The 24,456-nt window shown below is 46.6% G+C and overlaps 1 protein-coding gene across 1 annotated transcript in view; it reads right to left on the bottom strand.

The window, feature by feature from the left end:
- LOC137384200 (growth factor receptor-bound protein 2) overlaps positions 1-13,074 on the bottom strand; it is a 188,679-nt gene extending 175,605 nt beyond the window's left edge. Inside the window, exon 1 of the mRNA XM_068057855.1 lies at positions 12,894-13,074. Within this exon, the coding sequence (XP_067913956.1) occupies positions 12,894-12,971 (78 nt within the window). The 5' untranslated portion in view covers positions 12,972-13,074. The remainder of the gene's footprint in view (positions 1-12,893) is intronic.
- Between the last annotated feature and the right edge of the window lie 11,382 nt (positions 13,075-24,456).

The following is a 24,456-nucleotide window of genomic DNA, read 5'->3' as shown; positions in this document are numbered from 1 at the left end:
CAGTCAGCCAGAACCAGACCCACAACCTGAAGCCCATCTTTGTAGCCATGTCGCCTCACCCACTTCTGCCCATTTGAAAAAGTACCTTATTCTGAAACTGGTTGGGTACCCAATGACAGCTGTACCTAAAATATTTGAAACATTTTAACGCGCCCCTTTCTCAGGCCTTACTCCAGATGCCTCAAGACCAAAAGCTTTACAGCAAAATTTAAGCACTATGGTTTGCACAACAGATTTTGATGTAGCACTCAACACTTCAAACCCTCACACTCTGGCAATCAATCAGTCTTGCACACCGACGATCTTAATTCGCAGATCTACGGAAAGGTTTTATACACAAAATGTCAACAGCCTCCAGCTTTTTGGTTCACTGTGAGAATGTGCCTTCAATATACAGCCTCCCAGGAAATTCAAAATAAAGTTTACGGTGTGTGGTTAGTTGGACATGTTTACAGATAGTTCATGAAGGAGCATCCACCCATTAGCAAAATTTGGCAAAAGGATGAGCTACATCAGTGAACGTGATCACGAAGGCAACAAAAATGCAATTGTGGGTAGCATTCGCGCACCGTGTCCACTTAAATCACCAATAAAATCTTTCCCCACCACACTTGACTAGATGGCTTGAGAGCATTTTGTTCTATAAACTACTGGGGTACAGCACCACTGCTGTATAACAATGTGGTACGGTACAGGCAGGAATAGGTCCACTGCTGTATAATACTGGGGTCCAGTACTGATTGATACTGGTTTTACACAACTGGTGAGAACAGTGGGATCACAGATTTCCAAGAAGTACATCCGCTTAAATGTGACACAAAAGCAAAATATTGCAGATGCTGGAATTGTGAAATAAAAACTGAAAATGCTGGAAACACTCAGCAGGTCTGGCACCATCAGTGGAGAGAGACACAGAGATAACTTTTCAGGTTGATGACCTTTCATCAGAACTAGGAAAAGTTAGACATGTAATATGTTTTAAGCAAGAAAGGGGGGGGGGGGGGCGGGTGGAATAAACAACAAAATGGAAGATCTGTGATAGGGTGAAGGGAAATAGAAAGCAATGAAGGTAAGAGACAACTGTGACCTGACCTACCATGCATTCTATCAACATGCCAAATAACCTGAGTATCAACACTGCCTGGTCTCTCAATGTCCCATCTGGTTCAGACAGCAGTCACTTTCAAAGTCAGGACTGGCAAATTCTTCAATTTAACTTCAAACAAGGACCACCGCACCACTGCCCCACATTGAAAATTACTACTGGAGATAAAATAGTGACTGTGTCCAACATTGGCATTTTATAAGAAACAAACTGAACTTTGGTGTAATATAAACTGCATTGTGTTGGCCTGTCAGGTTTACAAATATCCTGACTGCAACATAACCCTCTCAATTCACACGGCAGCATCTCGAATGAAAATGGTCGGTGTCATTGGCCAAAAACTTCCGCAGCCATGCCCCGTTCACCCATCACCCCTCTCAAATGATTTTGAAGTGGGAATGAAAGTTAATTCAAACTTAAATGCAAGCTGTTTTCATTGCATCTGACTGGGGAATTGCTCTTTGAGGAGCAGAGAATGTTTGTATCCACGGTTGAGATGCCAGGTAGGGAGGCAAAGGACTACTTTTAGTACCAGGGCCATGAACCAAATGGAAGAAATCGCAGCTTCAAGGCTATAGATGAACTGGTGCCCTAAGGGCAGGAGCATGCAGAGGGCAATAGTTTATTAATGTCGTCCTCAGCTGCAGCTGCTCTTTGTATAATTAATTTGATGCTGGCCTCAGCTGCTTGGTTCCTGCTATAATCAGTTTTGTAGCAGTCAATCTCAATGCACACAATGCGCCAAAAAACCAAGAGGCCACACACAGGCCACCGGAGGTCATTCACTTTGGTAATATACAATCACAAAAGTAGAAAGCGAGAAACTTGCAAAGCCAAAAGAAACTGCACTCCACACAGACTACCTTGCATCTTTATCACAATATATAACTTAACAGTTGCCAACAGGCAATCTAGAGCCAGGAAACATCTCTTGGGCCAGTTAGCCCCAAATGCTTGGGGCAACAAGCATCAGGCAACAACTTGCATTTATGTTGCACCTTTGACACAGTGAAACGTCCCAAGGCACTTAGCCACATATAGAGATATTAGAGATGACCAAAAGCTTGGTCAGAGATAGGTTTCAAGGAGTGTCTTAAAGGAAAGAGGGGGAGGGAATTCCAGAGCTAAGGCTGCTGAAGGCTCAGACTGTAGGGCTGGGGGCGTTACAGAGGTTGGGGCAAGGCCATAGAGGGATGAGAATTTTAAAAATCGAGGGGTTGCCAGATAAGGAGCCATGTAAGCCAGCGAGCACAGAGGTGGTGGGTGAATAGGAATTGGTGCGAGTTAGGATATGGACAGCAGAGTTTTGAAAGAGATTAAATTTATGGAGTGTGGTACTGAGGCAGGAGCAATCATTCACTCACTAACTACCAAACAGTGGCAGCTGGTACTTCCTTTTACTAAGACACCAAATTATTGGTCAAGGACCAGTCAGACCTCAATACAATCAGTGATGTGTAATGAAAACATTACCCATGTCAGGGTTTATTCGTTTCATGGGATGTGGGCATCTCTGGCTAGGCCAGCATTTACTGCCCATCCCTAATTGCCCCAAGAGAAGGTGGTGGTGAGCTGCCTTCTTGAACCGCTGCAGTCCACATGGGGTAGGTACACCCACAGTGCTGTTAGGAACGGAGTTCCAGGATTTTGACCCAGCGACAGTGAAGGAATGGCGATATAGTTATAAGTCAGGATGGTGTGAGACTTGGAGGGGAACTTGCAGGTGGTGGTGTTCCCATACATCTGCTGCCCTTGTCCTTGTAGGTGGTAGAGGTCGTGGGTTTGGAAAGTGCTGCCTGAGTAGCCCTGATGCATTGCTGCAGTGCATCTTGTAGATGGTACACAATGCTGCCACTGTATGTCGGTGGTGGAGGGAATGAATCTTTGTGGAAGGGGAGCCAATCAAGTGGGCTGCTTTGTCCTGGATGGTGTCGAGCTTCGAGTGTTGTTGGAGCTGCACCCATCCAGGTAAGTGGAGAGTATTCCATCACACACCAGACTTGTGCCTTGTAGATGGTGGACAGGCTCTGGGGAGTCAGGAAGTGAGTTACTTGCCTCTGACCTGTTCTTGTAGCCACGGTATTTATATGGCTCCTCCAGTTCAGTTTCTAGTCATGATGTTGATAGTGGGGGATTCTGCAATCGTAATGCCGTTGAATGTCATGGGGAGATGGTCATTGCCTGGTACTTGTGCGGCGGGAATGTTACTTGCCATTTTATCAGCCCAAGCCTGGATATTGTCCAGGTCTTGCTGCATTCCCACACCGACTGCTTCAATATCTGAGGAGTCGCGAATGGTGCTGAACATTGTGCAATCATCCGCAAACATCCTCACTTCTGACCTTATGATCGAAGGAAGGTCATTGATGAAGCAGCTGAAGATGGCTGAGCCTAGGACACTACCCTGAGGAACTCCTGCAGTAATGTCCTGGAGCGGAGATGATTGACCTCCAGCAACCATAACCATCTTCCTTTGCGCTAGGTATGACTCCAACCAGCAGAGAGTTTTCTCCCTGGTTCCCATTGACCTCAGTTTTGCTAGGGCTCCTTGATGCCATACCTGGTCAAAGGCTGTCTTGATGACAGTCACTCTCACCTCACCTCACATTCTGCTCTTTAGTCCATGTTCAAACCAAGGCTGTAATGAGGTCAGCTGACTGGCCCTGTCGGAGCCCAAATTGAGTGTCACTGAGCAGGTTATTGCTAAGCAAGCGCCGCTTGATAGTGCTGTCAATGACACCTTCCATCACTTTACCGATGATCGAGAAAAGACTGATGGGGCAGTAATTGTCCGGGTTGGATGTGTCCTGCTTTTTGTGTACAGGACATACCTGGGCAATTTTCCACATTGCCGGGTAGATCCCAGTGTTGTAGCTGTACTGGAACAGCTTGGCTAGGGGTGCGGCTAGTTCTGGAGCACAAGTCTTCAGTACTATTGCCGGAATGTTGTCAGGGCCCGTAGCCTTTGCAGTATCCAGTGCCTTCAGCCGTTTGAGTGAATCGAATTGGCTTTAGACTGGCATCTGTGATGCTGGTGCAGCCCACAAAGTGGGCACAAGGATTTAAATTTCAGATAAAACCTGCCTACACTATACTGCACGCCTCGGGGCATTGGCATAGCCTGGACCATGCAATACCCTCAGCGTCGGCCATCAAAACACACCTCAGGATAACTGCTGGAACAGGTCAGTGGGGCCATCACTGCAGTTGATACTTGGAGCTGCCATAACCAGCTCAAACTGCCCTTGGGTTCTACTTCTTCTTTGGCCTCCTTGTCTCGAGAGACAATGGATACGTGCCTGGAGGTGGTCAGTGGTTTGTGAAGCAGCGCCTGGAGTGGCTATAAAATCCAATTCTAGAGTGACAGACTCTTCCACAGGTGCTGCAGAGAAAATTGGTTGTCGGGGCTGTTACACAGTTGGCTCTCACCTTGCGCTTCTGACTTTTTACCTGCCAACTGCCAAGTCTCTTCGACTCGCCACACTTTAGCTCCGCCTTTATAGCTGTCCGCCAGCTCTGGCAATCACTGGCAACTGACTCCCACGACTTGTGATCAATGTCACAGGACTTCATGTCGCGTTTGCAGACATCTTTAAAGCAGAGACATGGACGGCCGGTGGGTCTGATATCAGTGACGAGCTCGCTGTACAATGTGTCCTTGGGGATCCTGCCATCTTTGATGTGGCTCACATGACCAAGCCATCTCAAGCGCCGCTGACTCAGTAGAGTGTATATGCTAGGGATGTTGGCCATCTCGAGGACGTGTGTGTTGGAAATACGGTCCTGCCACCTGATGCCAAGTATTCTCCGGAGGCAGCGAAGATGGAGTGAATTGAGACGTCGCTCTTGGCTGACATACGTTGTTCAGGCCTCGCTGCCGTAGAGCAAGGTACTGAGGACTCAGGCTTGATACACTCGGACTTCTGTGTTCCGTGTCAGTGCGCCATTTTCCCACACTCTCTTGGCCAGTCTGGACATAGCAGTGGAGGCCTTTCTCATGCGTTTGTTGATTTCTGCATCGAAAGACAGGTTACTGGTGATAGTTGAGCCTAGGTAGGTGAACTCTTGAACCACTTCCAGAGCATGGTCGCAGATATTGATGGATGGAGCATTTCTGACGTCCTGTCCCATGATGTTCGTTTTCTTGAGGCTGATGGTTAGGCCAAATTCGTTGCAGGCAGCCGCAGTCCTGTCGATGAGACTCTGCAGACACTCTTCAGTGTGAGATGTTAATGCAGCATCGTCAGCAAAGAGGAGTTCCCTGATGAGGACTTTCCGTACTTTGGTCTTCGCTCTTAGACGGGCAAGGTTGAACAACCTGCCATCTGATCTTGTGTGGAGGAAAATTCCTTCTTCTGAAGACTTGAACGCATGTGAGAGCAGCAGGGAGAAGATCCCAAACAGTGTAGGTGCGAGAACACAGCCCTGTTTCACGCCACTCAGGATAGGAAAGGGATCTGATGAGGAGCCGCTATGTTGAACTGTGCCTTTCATATTGTCATGGAATGAGGTGATGATACTTAGTAGCTTTGGTGGACATCCGATCTTTGCTAGTGGTCTGACATGACGTTTGCTGACGAGGTCAAAGGCTTTGGTGAGATCAATGAAAGCAACGTAGAGGGGCATCTGTTGTTCTCGGCATTTCTCCTGTAGCTGGCGAAGGGAGAACAGCATGTCAACGGTGGATCTCTCTGCTCGAAAGCCACACTGTGCCTCAGGGTTGACATGCTCAGCCAGCTTCTGAAGCTTGTTTAAAGCAACTCGAGCGAAGACTTTCCCCACTATGCTGAGCAGGGAGATTCCACGGTAGTTGTTGCAGTCACCGCGGTCACCCTTGTTCTTATAGAGGGTGATGATATTGGCATCGCGCATGTCCTGTGGTACTGCTCCCTCATCCCAGCACAGGCAAAGCAGTTCATGGAGTGCTGAAAGTATAGCAGGCTTGGCACTCTTGATTATTTCAGGGTACTTGGGTACTGATTGTATTCAATACTGAAGATCAGACAAACATTTTCTTGGGCAAACTCACCACGTTGAACGCTTTCTTTTTAAAAGCACATCTATTTTTCAGGAAAAACTGGAGCATTAGAAAACCAGTCCACCTGCTACAATAAGGCCTAAAGTGTGCATTTTGTTGATCTTCTGCGGAATACTGGCTTCTGGCCCAGTTTTAGTCCGAACGGTCTCCCATTTTAAAAGCAAAACAGAAAATGAGACACTAAAAATGTAACTTGCCCCACCTCCTCTGTATTTATTGTTACTGATGTTATGAAAGTGTTTCCATTTTTAAAATATTTTTGAGGACTTGTGTTTTTGAATTGTGGAGATGGATTCATTTGAGATTGAAGGGATTCCATGGATGTGATTTTTTAAAGGGTCACTGGAAGGGCTCTGTTTAAAAACATTTACTGGATGTCACATGTTTTCAGCTAAGTAAACAACAGGTGCCGTCTGACTATGGGAGTTGTTTACAAGAGAAGTGACATGCCAAGACTAATGGTGCTCAAGAGTGGGTTTCATTTTTGAATATGTTTTCAGCCAGTTGGGGGTTAAGCCTGCTAAAAGAGAAACACCCAGCTCATCTTCGCCAGCTCCCAGAGAAACCCTGAAAAATCCAGTGTGTGATAACTAAAACCCCTGGTGCCACATTTCTCCTGAGAAGCTTCTGGAAGACTTCCTCTCGACATCTCCTGAACGAACTGCCTCTGAAAAGATCCCAGTGTCCCGTCAAAGTGTAGTTGGATGCCAGACTGCATGCCATCTGGAACATAACATACCTTATCCTTTTTCTTCAAGAATTAACAAGTACTTTGGCCAAAGCATCTTTATTTTTCCTCTAACTAGTGTGTTTGTGTGCATGTATGGGTATTTAGAAGGGAATATATATATTTACTGTCATATTTTAAACTGTGTGTTAAATCTTTGCATCTTTATTGACTAAGTCGTGTTTTATAAAAAAATAATACTTTCGTTTATTAAAGAAACCTGGTTGGTGGATTTTATTCTGAACTAAAAGAAAGTACATAATTGGCTGTACCAAAATTAGGCACACATTTAAATATATGTTGTCACCTGTGGAGAAGTGGAACTACAGAAAGACAGTGCACTCCTCCTGATTCGGTCATAACAATGAGTACTACAGCTCATTTCAGAACTGGTTCAACACCAAAATTTAGTTTAAAAATAGCTCCTCCCAGTAAGATTCCACTCAAGGCGATACTAATCTATGCACTTTTAATAGGTACAGCTCCGATCTCCCCTCTGCAGTGAAATACCTGTCAGACACACACTATCTAGGGTTGTACACGGAAAGGGGTCGCTTGGACTTTGTACTCAGGCAGCCTGCACACATGGAACTCAGCCCAAATATTTGAGCTGTCGCACCTGCCTTAAAACTCAGCCTGTATGCAAACTATACAATTTGCATTCTGCACCAATAGTCAGATAAATGCTCTAGCTCCTATCTCCATTCTCCCACTTTGGGTCCTTAACTCTCAATACGTTAACCAAACAAAAACAGAGTCAAGGGACAGATCAGCCACAACCTAACTGAATGGCAGAACAATCTCAAGGAGCTACTACTGTTCCTGAGGGTGGACGGGAGTGAGGGGAGAGGACAGAGCAGAGAATGTTTAATTGTCACTTCATATCGCCCAAAATTACTCAAAACGTTAATAGGTTTAACAGCACCAGAAATACATCAAAACAGCCCCAATTAATCCTATTATTTCTATCCCACCTCAGAAACACTCTTTAGGAAAGGATCCCTTTAAGAATAGAGACAACACACAGCCAGGACTGAAAGAGGTACTGCTTTCTTCACAACCTGAATTTGAGCCAGCTTGAATAAGACATATTTAAGTCTATGTATGAAATTTGAAACCCTTTTGAAGAAGAACCCTCCATTTGACAGAGTAAAGCTTTTTCTCCAAAAGGCGCTTACAGGAAACTGCTTATAGGAAGTTACACAGCATTTCAAAACCAGAAACTTGCTGAACTTACTCCCAGCTACAACACTCCACTCAGTAAAAAAAAACTCTCCTCATGCTGCAGTGGTGCCTGTCTAACCCCATTACAAACACTACCACACTCAGAATATAAATAAAAGGCACATTTATTGACAATTCCTTATTCCACCTTCATTTTATCTTATGCAGATCCCTTTACTGCCAGAAAGCAGTTTAATTTGCTCTCACTACTTAACAGAGGAAGTGTACCACAGCTAATGCCATCCCCAAGGTACCACAGCTCTGTCACGTCCACTTTCAGATTCAATGCAATAGTCACACACACAAATAAACGTCTGTAACAAGTCTTGAACTATGCAGAACAAAATATTGGAAGAACACAGCAGGACATTGGAAAAGAGGAAGAAAACAGGCTGCTTGAGAGGGTAGAACCTCCATCAGAACTCAAGTCAGCTCTCAAAACAGAAACTCATTCCCTGATATGTATTTCCAGTATTGCGTGTTTATTTCAGCTTTCCAGCTCTCGCATGTACGTCCTTATCTCAATTGCTTGCATCAACCCTTTCATGGTTCAGTGCTTTGCTGCAAGATGCAATCACAGTGCAGATTCCAGTCAACGCACGGTACAAAACAGGAGCAAAGCCCCTAGTCACACACCAAAGCATAACTGCTGCTTTTATACTATGCAAGACTTGCCCCAGCAAAGGTAAATCAGCCAGGATTCTCTTCCACTAGTGGCTGGGACTTCCCAAGAGACAGATATAGCAGATTAACCTTTGGTATACAGCCAAGAACATCAAGCTCGGTGTGTGCTGGAAACCAGTGATGCGAGCATGTATCTAATATAGTTATAGAAGTAGCTAAAGGAACAGGCGCCTATCTGGGAACTGCCTCAACTCTGCACCCTCTGTTCTTGGCAGTACCAACCCATAGACTGGGAATTCCTGATCTCAACCATTTCCGCCCAGTGGGTGAGGCAAGAGAGGAAGCCGGGGTGCTTCCGTAGAGGAAAATGGGGCAGCCAGTCAAACCCGCATCCCTCCTGGAAGGCTACAGGCGACCCAATTCCCCACAAATGAGCAGTGAGTGCTTCAAGGCCCAAAAGGCACTTGCACTTAAATGAGTGAAGAGGCAGTTCCCAGTTTCTGGCTTCTATAACTGTACAAGACACATGCAATGATCCCTGCATCATTGATTCCTGACGTACAGGCCTTCCCAGCCAGCAGCTGTGGAGAATCCTGCCCTGCTGCTGAGGTTTAAAACTGTTGAATATTCCAAGTCACGTGTGTGGCCAAGTGCACTATATTTCCAGTCAGAAATCCACCGTTCATAAGTCACAGGAAACCTCCCCATAGTACCAGGGAACAGGATGAAACCAAACAGGTAACAAGGAGGAAAACTGGCAAGAGCCAGGGTACATGGCTAAAATTGGTAAGTTAGCATAGACACGTTAGCCTGCATGGCCTCCTTTGGTGCTGTATGCACTATGATTCTATGAATTCTTCCTCTGCCAGCTGTTCGGAGGGTTTCCATTTTTTGATAAAACTTGAGAGTCTATATTTTAAACTGAAGAGACTGAACTTTGAGGTTGTTTTAAAAAGTTACCAGAAGGTTTGGACTGAACAAGTTTACTGGAAAGCACCTGTTTGCAAAGAACACAGCGGGGGGTTGTGTTGTGACCCTGAAGGAGCTATTTACAAGAAAATGACAAGTCAAGATTTATGGGTGTCATAGGACTTGTTTCTGGAGAAAGTTGGTTTCATTTTGAACTGTTAAAAAAGCCAGTTGGTTTTGGATAAAAACTGAAAGAAATTTGCTTCCTGACCTGCCAAAAGAACAGAAGACGACACAAGAAATAGGAGAAGTAGGCCATATGGCCATCGAGATTGCTCTGCCATTCAATACGATCATGGGCTTCAATTCCACTTTCCTGCCCGCTCCCTATATGCCTTGATTCCCTGCAAGACCAAAAATCTATCTATCCCAGCCTTAAATGTATTCAATGATGGAGCATCCACAACCCTCTGGGGTAGAGAATTCCAAAGATTCACAACCCTTTGAGTGAAGTAATTTCTCCTCATCTCAGTCCTGAATGATTGACCCCTTATCCTGAGACAGCTGATATCTCTCACTCTCTCTCTTTGAAGAATCTCTGCATCTTTAAAGAATTCCTGCAACAAGTTGCACTGTTGCCTCTTGTATTTAAAGAAATCCTGCATGTTTGCAGAAACCTTGCATCTTTGAAGGAACTTTGCATCAAATGTGTAAGAATTGAAAGCTTTGCTGCCACACATCTGATTTAAGACCAATGTGAAGCCTTCCGTAGCAGCATCTCTTCAAAGCCTACCCAGACTGTTCATCGACATTGCTTGGAAAGAACTGTTCTAGAAAGATTCCTAGTGGCAGCCACCTATTTGCTTTGGGACACCTCACCAAAACAAAGGACTTCCATACCTTCTTTGTATCTAAGTTTTTTTTGTAATTCCTTCTATTTCTTTGTAACAGCTATAAACAAAAATCCCTTTTTTTCCCCAGTTAACCGGCTGTGTATGTGTGCCCTCGTCAGGGCTAGGAGAAAATAAGGGGCTTTAATATTTCAATTCATGCCTATGTTTACTTCATTATTGTTTAAGACTTGGCTTATAATAAACAGATGATAATGTTGTTTACTGAAGAAACCTGGTTGGTGTGCTTTATTCTGGGGGGAGGAAATAGATTTTCTGATTGACAGGTTCAGTAAGTGGGGAAAATTTAAATATATGTTGTGACCTGTGGAGAAGTGGGTCTGAATTAACAGTGCACTCCTCCCGCCTTGGTCATAACAGTGTAGTTAACACCACCAGCCCCCCCCCCCCCCCCCCCCCCACTCAGGTTACAATGAAATCAATTTTACCCAACAATTCCAGCATTGTGTTTACAAAAGTACTGAACAATCTAAGTTATTTTACAATACAAATTTTCTTCCTCTCCAGGGCCCTGGTACCTCACTTTAGTGGGCAGTCCTCATATACAAGTGTAGACAGTTCCCACGTTACTCAACCATGTAGTACATCAGAGAGTCCAATCCTGTCCGATCACACACACACACTTAACAGCAGGGATCATTGCAGAGACTGGGCACATGAATCAAGGTTGATTTTCTCTCTTCCCCTCACCTCCCTTAGTTGGGCCACCAAGTCCAATCATAACACGTAAGCCATGACAGAGCAGCTAACTCAATAATGTAAGCAGAGCCCTTGAGGTCTGTATGTCTCTTGTGTGCCAATGCGCAGGGCCTTTATCCACTGTAGCTTTCACCGGGCAGCTCAGTCACTCTATAATACCAACATGTCCATTCCTTCACTTCACTGGCCAGCTAGAATCACCCAGACAGGGCTCCCTGAGCCACAGTAACTTGCAATTCCCAAACAAAGCAACACCCAAAACCCTTACCAGCAAGAGCAGAGTGCTCAGAGGTGAGCTAGGCAGGCCAAGCCTTACTAAAATAGATCCACACAAGTTGACAAAGTCTGATTAAAGCACAGTCATTAGACCCAGAGAAACAAAAGGATTCCTCTACAACCTTTAGACAGATTGGTCTGGTCAGAGTACGTGTAAAGGGCACACACCCTGTTTACAGGTAAAGTTACTGTTGCACTTTAACAGCTTCCTTGCCAGAGTGTCAATGCTGTCAAACTAATCTGGAAATCTGTACTAAATATTTAATGTTATGCAGTGCTCCTAGCTCACCCTCTCAAATGACAGTGGCAGACCTGTAGCCACCAGTATGTACCCCAGTGTTGTACAGTGACCAGAGAGTACAGTCCCATTTTGCTCAGCCTCGCTTATGTCAATCGCCTCATCCCAGAAACCAATCCAGTGAACCACCTCCAATACAGGTATATCCTTCCTTCGGTCTGGAGAACAAAACTGCACACAGTACTCCAGATGTGGTGTCACCAAAGCCCTGTACAACTGTAGCAAGACTGCCTTATTCTTGTACTCCAATCCCCTTGCAATAAAGGCCAACATGCTGTTTTCCACCCTAATGGCTTGCTGTACCTACATGCAGACTTTGTGTTCCTTGTACGAGTACACTCAAGTTTACAAGTGACTGCTAGTGCAAGAACTGAAGTCTGTGCTTAAATCTAGATCTAAATCCAACGGCCAGTGAGACACAACCTGCAAACTGCAGCAAGAAACGAGAAACCACCAATAAAGTGCAGTATTGGGAAAAATACCCCATCATTTTGCCTCTCGCAACTGCTTCATCGCATCCCTAGTCGTAAATCCGTCTCTCCCAGGACCCCGTTCTCACCACCACCCCACCCCCGTCCCTTCCAGTCCCCGCCTCTTCCCAACCCCACTGCTCTTCTTCCCTCCCGACCTCCCCATCCCCACCGGACATGTCCCCTCCCACCACCACATCCCACCACGTTAGTCACCTTCCCTCTACCACAGTCCACCTCCCTCCCCCACAGTTCCCCTCCCACTGTCCCCACCTTCCCCCCTTCCTCTCATTCCCCCACAGTCCCTCCCCATCCCCCTCACATGGTCTCTCACTTCCCCTTCCCACAGTCCCTCCCGGACCCCTTCCCTTCCCTCCCCCCATTCCCCTCCCGCCCCCACTTCCCCTTCCCTCCGCCTCCCTACCCCACTTCTCCCTCCCCCTCCCCCACAGTCCTTCTCTCTCCAGCCTGGCCCTATATGCCGGAGTGCAGCCGACCGGGTTGCTATTCTGATTTTTCAGTGTTGACACGCCGGCGGCCTCGGTGATGAGCGGCGGCTCCCAGAGCCGAGCCGGACCCAGCCTCCCCGTTACCTCACCCCCAGGGCCTTACCTTCAGGATGTCCTCACGCTTGAAACTCAGCTCATCGTCGGCCGTGGCCTTAAAGTCATATTTGGCGATGGCCTCCATGGTGCGGCTGGCACGGGCTGTGTGTCGCTCAGAGTCTCGGTGCCTCCACCGGCCTCTCACTCGCCAGCCTGTAGCGCTCTCGGCTCGGCCCGGAACCACTGCGCCTGCGCACTGCCACTGGGCGCAACCGCGCAGCGCGCCTGCGCACCGCCAGCCAACCAGCTGGCAGGACGGGAGCGAGGCTCAGGGAGCGGAAGTGGTTCAGAGGCAGAGCAGCCTGTCTTTGCTGTGTGTATTGTGGAGGAGCTGATGTCTTCCCCCATGGACGTTTCACTCCTCACCCCTCTGCTCCTGGTGCTGAATAATGTATTATTGCTTTGAGATGTTTTTCAGGATGCGGGTAACCCTGGCATGGCCAGATTCACTGACCACCCCTCGCTGCTTATAGAAGTTGTGGTGGGCCTTCTGGTCAATGGTGTTAAACAGAATCACTAGATTCTGATCCAGTGTTGACAAAACAATGCAATATATGTGAAGTCAGGTGGTGTGGGCTTTGAAGGGAACTTGGGAGATAGTTTTCCCCATGATATTGCTGCTTTTGTCTTGTGATCATTCGATTCCATAGCTTTAGATTCCATAGCCTGTGCTGGTAACCTCAAGGCAAGAAAGTCTCAGTAGGGGTACTAGAATTAGGCTCATTACCCTTGAGTTAGGATGGGAATTCAGCTGGGATTTCATGCTGATCACAATCTAGTTACTCTTGCTGGAAACTGCACATGTAGGGTGGGAATCAGGTGACGGTAAGACTAGGCTCAGATGTGATGCTTCCTGTGGCCTAGTCACTGAGCAGTTCTCACTTTCTAGACTCACAGGCAATGAATGGTTGTTTGAAGCCAGTACCAAGGGAAACCAGTGCCAGTGGCATTATTACCCTGGTGAGATTTGGCATTTGCAGGAAAGGAGAAAAGAAAATTGATGAAGGGGAAAAAGTGAGAACTTTTAATGCTGCCTCTTACAGAAATTATACTTGCATCTTGATCTGTCTGAAACACTTGTCATTACTTTAGACATCGCCCAGATCTTTGACAAGATTTTCCATATTAATGGCCTCCTTCACCCATTATTTATCCATCGATCTACCCATTTACTTACCCATGTTATTGGTGATGATCCCACTCAACATTCATCCTGATCTTCATATCAAACATCATCAGTGATCATAGTCCTCATTCCTTAGTATGATGGCAGAATCATATTTTAACTCCTCTTCACCCTTCCACTCAGCATTATAGAGTCATAGAGAGATACAGCACCGAAACAGGCCCTATGGCCCAGCGAGTCTGCGCCGACCATCAACCACCCATTTATATTAATCCTACATGAATCCCATTTTCCCTCTCACATCCCCACCTTCCCACACTAGGGACAATTCTTTTTACAATGGCCAATTTACCTATCAACCCACAAGTCTTTGACATGCGGGAGGAAACCAGAGCACCCGGAGGTCACAGGGAGAACTTGCAAACTCTGCACAGGCAGTACCCAGAACCAAACCCGGGTCGCTGGAGATGTGAGGCTGCGGTGCTAGCTACTGTGCACCCCTGGCTAGGCTAGGATTGTTTTCCTTTAGAGCAGAGAAGGTTGAGGGGGGACCTGATTGAGGCATACAAAATTATGAGGGGCATAGATCATTGAAATCTGATTTCTTTCAGTTCACCAAAGACACAGTTTCCTAATGCTCTTGCAAGTCAAAATGAAATCTTGCCCTCTCATATACTCTAAGATCTTCACCTTTTGAGATTCCTGGCCAAACAGTCTCCTCTAATCTTAAATGAAACACCCACCTTACACCCATTGGCAAAGCTTCCTGCAAGAAGCTCTCTTCTCCTCACCATCTCAATTCTATAAAATCAATGTCCATTCAGGACCTGAATCCTGCTTGAATATCTGAAGTTCTCCCAAAACACCATTTCCACTCTTGGACAGAAGACAAGAAAAAAAATCTACTTGTTGATTTGGATCAGCTTCAGGACCAAATGGGTTAAAATTATGAGGACAGGTTGCATAAGCATGGCTTGTATTCCCTTGAGTGTAGAAAAATCGAGGAGTAATCTAGTTGAGATGTTTACAAGGTTAAAAAGGATTCAGAGAAAATATTTCCTCTGGTGGGGAATTCCAGAACAAACTGCATGATCTTAGAATTACAGCTCGGCTGTTCAGGAGGCAAATCAGGAAGCACTTTTTCACACAAAGGGGAGTGGAAATCTGGAACCTATTTCCCCCAAAAGGCTGGGGTCAGTTGGAGCTTTCAACACTCAGATTCATAAGGTTTTTGTTGGGTAATGGTATAAAGTAATATGGAGCAAAGACGAGTAAGTGCAGCTAAGGTATAGGTCATCCACCAGAATGGAATGGTAGAACAGGCGCGAGCTGTGAAATGGCCTACTCCTGCTCCGATGGTACTTCTCTTATTTCCTTCAATCTCTGAACTTTTCTTGGCTATTTAATTAGCACTGCTATGCTCATTTCTCCTATACATCTTCCTGTCTTTTTACATTAAGCTCCAAAAATCCCTGTGCCAATCCTATAAGATTTCCCTTCTCCCAGTGTCCACACATGTTGAAGTCAAATCTCATGCCCTCTTCAATACCAGTTATTTCTTAGAACCTTAAAACAATAAACTCCTTGTCTCCCTCCGTCTTCCCTTCTTCACATAACCTTTCAAGAAAGGATGCATTCATATAAAGCCTTTATCACCTCTGTCAAAATGCTCTAAACACTACACAGGTACTAAATTACTTTGAGGTGCTGCCGCTCTTGTTATGTAAAGATATGCAGCAGCCGTGCTGTGCTCAGCAAGATCCCACAAATAACAATGAGACGAAAGGGAGAACTTGCATTTATATAGCACCTCTCATGACCACAGGACATCCGATAGCACTTTAAAGCTAATGAAGTAATTTTAAGTGTTGGAAATACAGTAACCAATTTGCACACAGCAATGTGATTATGACCAGATAATCTGTTTTAGCGATGTTGATTGAGAGATAAATATTGGTCAGGACACAGGGAAGAACTCCACTGCTCTTCTTTGAATAGTGTCCCTGGAATCTTTTATGTCCACCTGAAGGGGGCAGAAAGTGCTTCGGTTTAACTTCTCTATCGAAAGACACCATCTCCGACAATGCAGCTCTCCCTCAATGCTGCACTTGATGAATGATTGGTTAATGTGGTTTTTTTGCACGTGTTGATTGAAGGAGGAATGATGCAGAACTTCCTACTCCAAATAGTACCAGAGGATTATTATCATCCAACTAAATAGACAATTGGAGGCTTGGTTCACAAGACCTCATTTGATGGACAATAAAATCAACAACAACTTGAATTTATATAGCAGCTTTAATGTAGTAAAATGGCCCAACGCACTTCACAGGAATGTTAGCAAACAAAATTTGCCAACAAGCTGCATAAGCAGATATTAGGATAGGTTGGGCAAAGAGGAGCGAATTGAAGGAGGAAAGAGAGGTGGAGAGATTTGGGGAGGGAATTCCAGAGCTTAGGGCCTGGATGGCTGAAAGCACACGACCAATGGTTGAGCAAAGGAGATTAGGGATGAGCAAGGCGCAAGAGTTGTAGGGTTGTAGGACTGGAGGAGAGATAGGGAGGGGCGAAGTCATGGAGGGATCTGAAAACAAGGATGAAAATTTTTAAATTGAGGCATTGCTCAACCAGAAGCCAATGTAGGTCAGCTAGCACAGGGGTGATGAGTGAACGGGATTTTTGGGTGATCTAAGTTTAAGCAGGGTGGAAGCTGGGAGGCTGGCCAGGAGAGTATTGGCATAGTCAGTCTAGAGGTAAAAAGAGCATGAATGAGGCAGGGTCAGAGTCTGGCGATATTACAGAGGTGGAAGTAGGTGGTGATGGACCAGATATGTGTTTGGAAATACATCTCAGCATTAAATATGACACCGAGGTTGTGAATGGCCTGGTTCAGCTTCAGACAGTGGCCCAGGAGAGGGATGGAGTCAGTGGCTAGGTATTAGAGTTTGTGGTGGGGACTGAAGACAATGCTTGGATTGTCCCAATATTTACTTGGAAGAAATTTCTGCTCATCCTGTACTTGACACAGGACAAGCAACATGGCAAATCAGAGAGTGTGGAGGGGTCAGCGAGGTGGTTATGAGGTAGAGCTGGGTTTTGCAAGCGTACGAGTGGAATCTTAAAATGTTTTCAGATGATGGTGCTGAGGGGCAGTATGTAGATGAGAAACAGGAGGGGCCAAGGAAAGATCCTTAGGGAACTCCAGAGACAATGGTGCAGGAGTGGGAATAGAAGTCATTGCAGGTGATTCTCTGGCTACAATTTGATAGATAAGAATGGAATCAGGCATGGGCAGCTCCACCCAGCTGGAAGACAGTGGAGAGGCATTGGAGGAGGATGTTGTGGTCAACCATGTCAAAGACTACAGACAGGTTGAGAAGGACAAAGAGGAATAGTTTGCCTTTGTCACGGTCACATAGGATGTCATTTGTGACTTTGTTAAGGACCATTTCAGTACTGTGGCAGAGGCGGAAACCTGATTGGAGGGATGCAAACATAGAGTTCCCAGAAAAATGGGCACAGATTTGGGAAATTACAACATGTTCAAGGACTTTGGTGAGGAAAAAGAGATGGGTGGTAGTTTGCAAGGACAGAAAGGTTAAGTGTGAGATTTTTGAGGAGATTGGTGATAATGTCAGATTTGAAAGAGAGAGGGACAGCACCTGAGGAGAGAGAATTATTAACAATATTACCTAACATGGGGGCCAGGAAGGGAAAGTTGGGTAATCAGCAGTTTAGCAGAAATATTGTCAAAGGAGTAGTCGGTGGGTCTCATGGATGAGATAACCTGGGAGAGGGCATGAGGGCAGATCCGGGAGAAACTAGAAAGAGATGCAAGTTTAGGACCTTAGACAGTGTTGCAGTTCCACAGAATGTATGAAAGTAGTGCAGAGATAGCCTATCAGGAGCAATCGCAGCTAATGGGCAGAGTTGGAGGTGAAAAGGATTGGCAGCAATTGAGAGAATTGGAATGGGGGTGGAGAGGAAAGGGTTAAAATCTTACCCAGTGGAGGGGTGTGAGCACTGATATCCTTCTCAGTAAATACTGAGGGTTAAGAGCCAAAAACTTGTGCTGTGGGACAGAGGGCAACATTTTGCTCAGTTGGGGATGGGGTAATGATGTGATTCCAGTCTATTCAATTGGTGGCCATTGCAAGAAGTTAGGTTAGATCATTCAGTTCCAGGAGGTTGTGTCACAGCACCATCTGCAGGTGCAATATCATTAACCACTTGAGACCACTCACTGCTCTTTATAGAAAGCACAGGTTAGATAAAGAGTACAGCTCTTTCTGCACTGTACCATCAAACACTCCCAAGGTAGGTACAGCACAGGTTAGATGCAACAACAACAACTTCAATGTAATAAAACATCCCAAGGCACTTTACAGGAGCATTATAAAACAAAGTATGTCAGCGAGCCACAAAAACAGATATTGCGTCGAATTCAAAAGCTTGGTCAAAGAGGTAGATTTTAAGGAGTGTCTTAAAGGAGGAAAGCGAGGTGGAGAGGCAGAGAGGGGTAGGGAGGGTATTCCAAAGTTTGGAGCCTAGGCAACTGAAGGTGTGGCCACCAATGACGGAGCGATTAAAATCAGTGATGCACAAGAGCCCAGAATTAGAGGAGTGCAGATATCTGAGAGGGTTGTGGGGCTGGAGGAGTTAACAGAGATAGGGAGGGACGAAGGCATGGAGGGAATAGAAAACAAGGATGCGAATTTTAAAATTAATATGTTGCTTGACCGGAAGCCAATATAGATCAGCGAGTACGGGGATGATGGGGGAATGGGACCTGGTGCGAGTTTAGACACAGGCAGCAGAGTTTTGGATGACCTCAAGTTTATGGAGGTTAGAATGTGGGAGACCAGCCAGGAATGCATTGGTATAGTCAAGTCTAGAGGTAACAAAGGCATGGATGAAGGTTTCAACAGCAGATGAGCTGAGACAAGGGCAAAGTCAGGTGATGTTACAGAGCTGGAAATAGGTGGTCTTAGTGACGGTACAAATATGAGGTTGGAAGCTCACTTCCAGGTCAAATGTGAAGTCAAGGTTGTAAACAGACTGGCTTAATCTTAGATTGTTGCCAGGGAGAGGAATGGAGTCAGTAGCTAGGGAACAGAGTTGGGAGCAGGGACTGAAAATAATGGCTTCAGTCTTCCCAATATTTAATTGGAGGAAATTTCTGCACATCCAGTACTGGATGTCAGATAAGCAGTCTGATAATTTAGTACTAGTGGAGGAGTCAAGAGAAGTGGTGGTGAGATAGAGCTGAGTGTCATCAGCATATACGTGAAAACTAACGCCATGCTTTCAAATGATGTCACCAAGGAGCAGCCTGTAGATGGGGGAGGCAGTAGCATAGTGGTAATGTCACTGAACTAGTAATCCAGAGGTCCAGGTTAATGTCCTGGGGGACATGCTTTCAAATCTCACCATGGCAGCTGGTGGAATTTAAATTTCATTGAATTAATTTTTTAAAATCTGGAATTGAAAACTAGTCTCAGTAATGGTGCCATTATCATCGATTGTTGTCAAAACCCATCTGGTTCATTAATGTCCTGGTCTGGGCTATATGTGACTCCAGACCCACAGCAATGTGGTTGACTCTTAGCTGCCCTCTGAAATGGCCTAGCAAGCCACCCAGTTGTTCAAGGGCAATTAGGGATGGGCGACAAATGCTGGTCATGTCAGCGATGCCCACATCCCATGAAAGAATAAAAAAAAGGGGACCCAGGATAGATCCTTGAGGGACACCAGAGGTAACGGTGCAGGAGCAGGAAGAGAAACCATTGCAAGTGATTCTCTGGCTATGATTAAATAAATAAGAAGGGAACCAGGTGAGAGCAGTCCCACCCAGCTGGATGACAGTGGAGAGGCATTGGAAGAGAATGGTGTGGTCAACCGTGTCGAAGGCTGCAGACAGGTGAAGAAGAACGAGGAGGGAAATTTTACCTTTGTCACAGTCACATGTGATTCATTTGTGACTTTGATAAAAACTGTTTTAGTCCTGTGTTGGGACAGAAACCTGATTGGAGAGATTCAAACATGGAGTTCCAGGAAAGATGGGGCTGGATTTGGAAGGTGACAGCACGTTCAAGGACTTTGGTGAGGAAAAGGTGGTTGCAGATGGGACAGTGGTTTGTCGAGAAAAATTCCCTCTACACTGCCCCATCAAACACTCCTAGGGACAGGGACAGCATGGATTCACTTGCGCTTTCAGCTGCCACTCCAGACCCAAGCCCATCAAGATTATTTTCACTTCCTGTTTTCTCTGCTTTTTTTCTCTTTACCCCTCCTAGACTCCTCTCTTCTATCATCATGCCTCCTTTCACTTCTCCCCTCTCGGGTACTCTGGCCTCCTAAATCTCTACCCCAACCCTTCAGCACTCCTTGATCTTCCTTCTCTCCTGCTGCCATCCCAGGCTTGACTCCCTCTTAGACAAGACTACAGCTTCCCTCTGTGCCTCTCTTGACCTCTTCCGAAGGGTCCATTGAGGCTCTCAGCACTGGCTCATTATGAGCAGCAACCCCCAACTGCCCCATCCCACTCCTCGCCAACCTTCCCACCCAGCGCACCCACTGCAGGCTAATCATACCAACCTCCTTCATGTCCAATACACCCCTCCCAATGTTGACCCTGTGGACTCTGCCAGCAGATCAGCTCTCACCGCCCCTTTCCCCATCCCTGTCCAGTATGTCCATTCACTTGTGAACAAGACCCTTGCCATCCATGAATTTATTATGGGTGATTGTATCTACATCACGGCCTTGATGGAAACCTGGCTGAGGGGTGATGACACCTTTCCCTTAATGAAGCCTCCCCACGTGGCTATATCCTCCACCACTTACCCCACCAAATCTTATCACCAAATCTTGGTCTGCCCCCTTCTCCTCTGGCACGTTCTCCTCCTTTGAGCATCTCACCTTGTTCCACCCCTCTCACCTCTCATTCAAAATCCTCGTTCTCTACTGCCCTCCCAAGTACATTAAAAATATTCCCACTAAGATATCTTCACTGCTTTCCTCCCTCAACCTCTACATCAAACAACTTCTCATCCTTGGTAATTTCAAGCTCCATCATCATGCTTCCTCTGCTCTGAGTTCACTGCCCTCTAATCTCTCTTACTCTCTCCCTCCATATAAACCCATATTCACGGCCACCTCCTTGAACTTGCCATCTGATGTGGTCTCGCTACTCGCATTATATCAATCATAGATAAGCCCAACTTCCTTGTAACTCTCATCCCACATTCCCCTTCCACACTCCAATCCTACTTCCTCTGTATCTGCCCCTGGAAAAAAATTATCCCCCAATTCACTTACAGCTGCACTTTCAAAATTCCAACTATCTAGCCTTTGGCCCTCCATTCACCACAACATTTCTGCAGCTACTGATTTGTTCAACCGCACCCTCACCTGCACCTTTGATGCCCTCATCCCCAATAAAACCATTACTCTCTCTCACCCTGGCTGTTCCCCCAGTATGGCTCTCATCTCCTGTCCCTGAATTCCAAGGGACACTGACTTGATAGGAAATGGTGGACAATTTGTTTAGCCATTCACTGTCAGATCTGGCTTGACCACTAAAGTATTATCAGGACCTGCTCTCAGCTGCTAAAACTGCTCATCAATCCAGGTCCTCCTAGAATGCAAAGAATAATCCCCAGCATTTTTTCTCTACTCTTAAACCCCTCTCCCCTGTCTTCTCCACCCTCACCTCCAACAATAAGTGCAAAGAGCTCATGGACTTCTTTGTTACTAAGATAAAGACCATCCAATTATCTGCCTCTGCCGTGTTCCTCCCCTCCACTAGCCCACTGGGACAAACTTCCTCGAAAGCTCCCCTCCGCCCCAGCTCTGAAGTCGCATTTTTCTCTGGTTTCTCTTCTATCTCCCCTCTGAGCGCATTTTGTCCTTGAGACCCACTCCTGCTCTCTCGACCCTATTCCCACTAAGCAGCTGACCCCCAACTTTCCCTCCTGGTCCCCATGTTAGCCAATATTGTTAATAGTTCTCCCTCTTCAGATACCGTTCCTTTCTCTTTTAAATCTATCATCACTTTTTTTCCCCAAAATATACCTAAAAATCTGTAAAAAAACGCATTACAAAACAGTTCTAAACAGTAGCCAGTCGTCAATACAAAGTGTGCAAAGGAGATCAGTTTCCTTCAATACGGGTGTGAGTTGCCTCACAACCCTTCCATTTCATTTTACATGCCATGTACATTTTGCAGCAAACCCATATTTTCTAGATACAGCCCGAGGGGTTTTCCATGGATCCACCCCCTCAGTTCACCTTGGTGGGGGGACCTTACACTGTGGTCTTTCCCCATTGAGCCTTTGCTGTGGCTGCCCCAAGCTTTAGTGCATCCCTTAGTACGTAGTCCTGGACCTTGGAATGTGCCAGTCTGCAACATTCGGTCGTGGACAACTCTTTGCGCTGGAAGACCAGCAAATTTCGGGCAGACCAAAGTGCGTCTTTCACCGAATTGACAGTCCTCCACCAGCAGTTGATGTTTATCTCGGTGTGCGTCCCTGGGAACAGCCCGCAGAGCGCAGACTCCTGTGTTACAGAGCTGCTTGGGACGAACCTCGACAAAAACCACTGCATCGCTTTCCAAACCTGTTTTGCAAAGCCACTTGCCAGGAGGAGGTGGGCAACGGTCTCTTCCCCCCACCACAGCCTCCTCGAGGGCATTGTGCGGAGGGGGTGACACTCCAGGTGTGCAGGAAGGATCTGACGGGGAGGGCCCTTCTCACCACCAGCCAAGCTACATCTTGGTGCTTGTTTGAAAGTTCTGGTGATGAGGCATTCTGCCAAATGACTTTGGCGGTCTGCTCGGGGAACCATCTGACAGGATCCACCATCTCCCTTTCCCATGGGGCCTTGAGGACATTCCGTGCAGACCACTGCCTGATGGATTGGTGGTCAAAGGTGTTTTTCCGCAGAAACTTTTCCACGAAAGATAGGTGGTACGGCACAGTCCAACTGCATGGAGCATTCCGCAGCAATGTGACCAGGCCCATCATTCGCAACACCGGGGACAGATCGAACCTCAGCATGGAGTGACACTTGGTGTTTGCGTACTGGAGATCTACACACAGCTTGATGCAGCCACACACGAAAGTGGTCATCAGGATGAGGGCGACGTTGGGTACATTTTTCCTGCCCTTATCCAGAGGTTTAAACATCGTGTCCCTCCGGACCCGGTCCATTTTGGATTCCCAGATGAAGTGGAAAATGGCTCGGGTGACCGCCACGGCACAGGAGTGGGGTATGGGCCAGACCTGCGCCATGTACAGCAACAATGTGAGCGCCTCGCATCTGATGACCAGGTTCTTACCCACAATGGAGAGAGATCGCTGCTCCCACATGCTTATGGTGTACCCTGGCTACTCGCTCCAGGTTTTGGTGCACACCCCGGCCCTTCCGAACCATATCCCCAGCACCATCAGGTAGTCTGACCTGACGGTGAAGGGGACAAAGGATCGGTCAGCCCAGTTCCCAAAGAACATGGCCTCGCTCTTGCCGTGGTTAACTTTGGCTCCCAAGGCCAATTCGAACTAGTCACAGATGCTCAACAGTCTGCGAAAGGACAGCGGATCCGAGCAGAAGATGGGGACGTCGTCCATGTACAGGGAGGTTTTAACCTGAGTGCCTCCACTGCCTGGGATTGTCACCCCTCTTATGCTCACCTCCTTCCTAATAGACTCAACAAAGGGTTCAATACAGCAAACAAACAAGACCGGGGAGAGAGGACAGCCCTGTCTGAATCCAGATTGGATCGGGAAACTTTCTGATTCCCACCCATTAATTGAGACTGCGCTACTGATGTTTGTGTAGAGCAATTTGATCCAATTGCAGATTCCCTCCCCAAACCCCATTTTGGAGAGCACGTCCATCATGTAGGTGTGCGATATCCTGTCAAAAACCTTCTCCTAGTCCAGGCTGATGAGGCAGGTGTCCACCCTCCTGTCCCGTACATAGGCGATCGTATCCCTGAGTAGCGTGAGACTATCAGAGATCTTCCTGCCGGGTACAGTACAAGTCTGGTCAGGGTGGATCACCAACTCCAGAGCAGACTTGACTTGACTGGCGATGACTTTGGACAGAATCTTCTTGTCAACATTAAGCAGTGAGATGGGCCGCCAATTTCTGATTTCTGCCCTCTCCCCCTTCCACTTGTAAATGAGGGTGATGATGCCTTTCCTCATGGATTCTGACATGCTGCCGGCCAGGAGCATGCTCTCGTATACTTCCAGCAGGTCCGGGCCGACCCAGTCCAACTGGGCCGAATGCAACTCAACCGGTAAGCCGTCGCTTCCAGGAGTTTTACTCATCTTGAAGGACCTGACGGCCTTTGTCAGCTCGTCCAGAGTTAGCGGCTTGTCAAGTCTCTCCCTCCTGCTGTTGTCTAAGACCTCTGTGATAAATGACAGGAAGGACA

The sequence above is a fragment of the Heterodontus francisci genome, chromosome 26 (genome assembly GCF_036365525.1).
Source record: "Heterodontus francisci isolate sHetFra1 chromosome 26, sHetFra1.hap1, whole genome shotgun sequence".
In the NCBI taxonomy this organism is placed as follows: domain Eukaryota; kingdom Metazoa; phylum Chordata; class Chondrichthyes; order Heterodontiformes; family Heterodontidae; genus Heterodontus; species Heterodontus francisci.
Note: the sequence above shows the minus strand (reverse complement) of the source record. Positions and strands in the feature narration are given on the sequence as shown.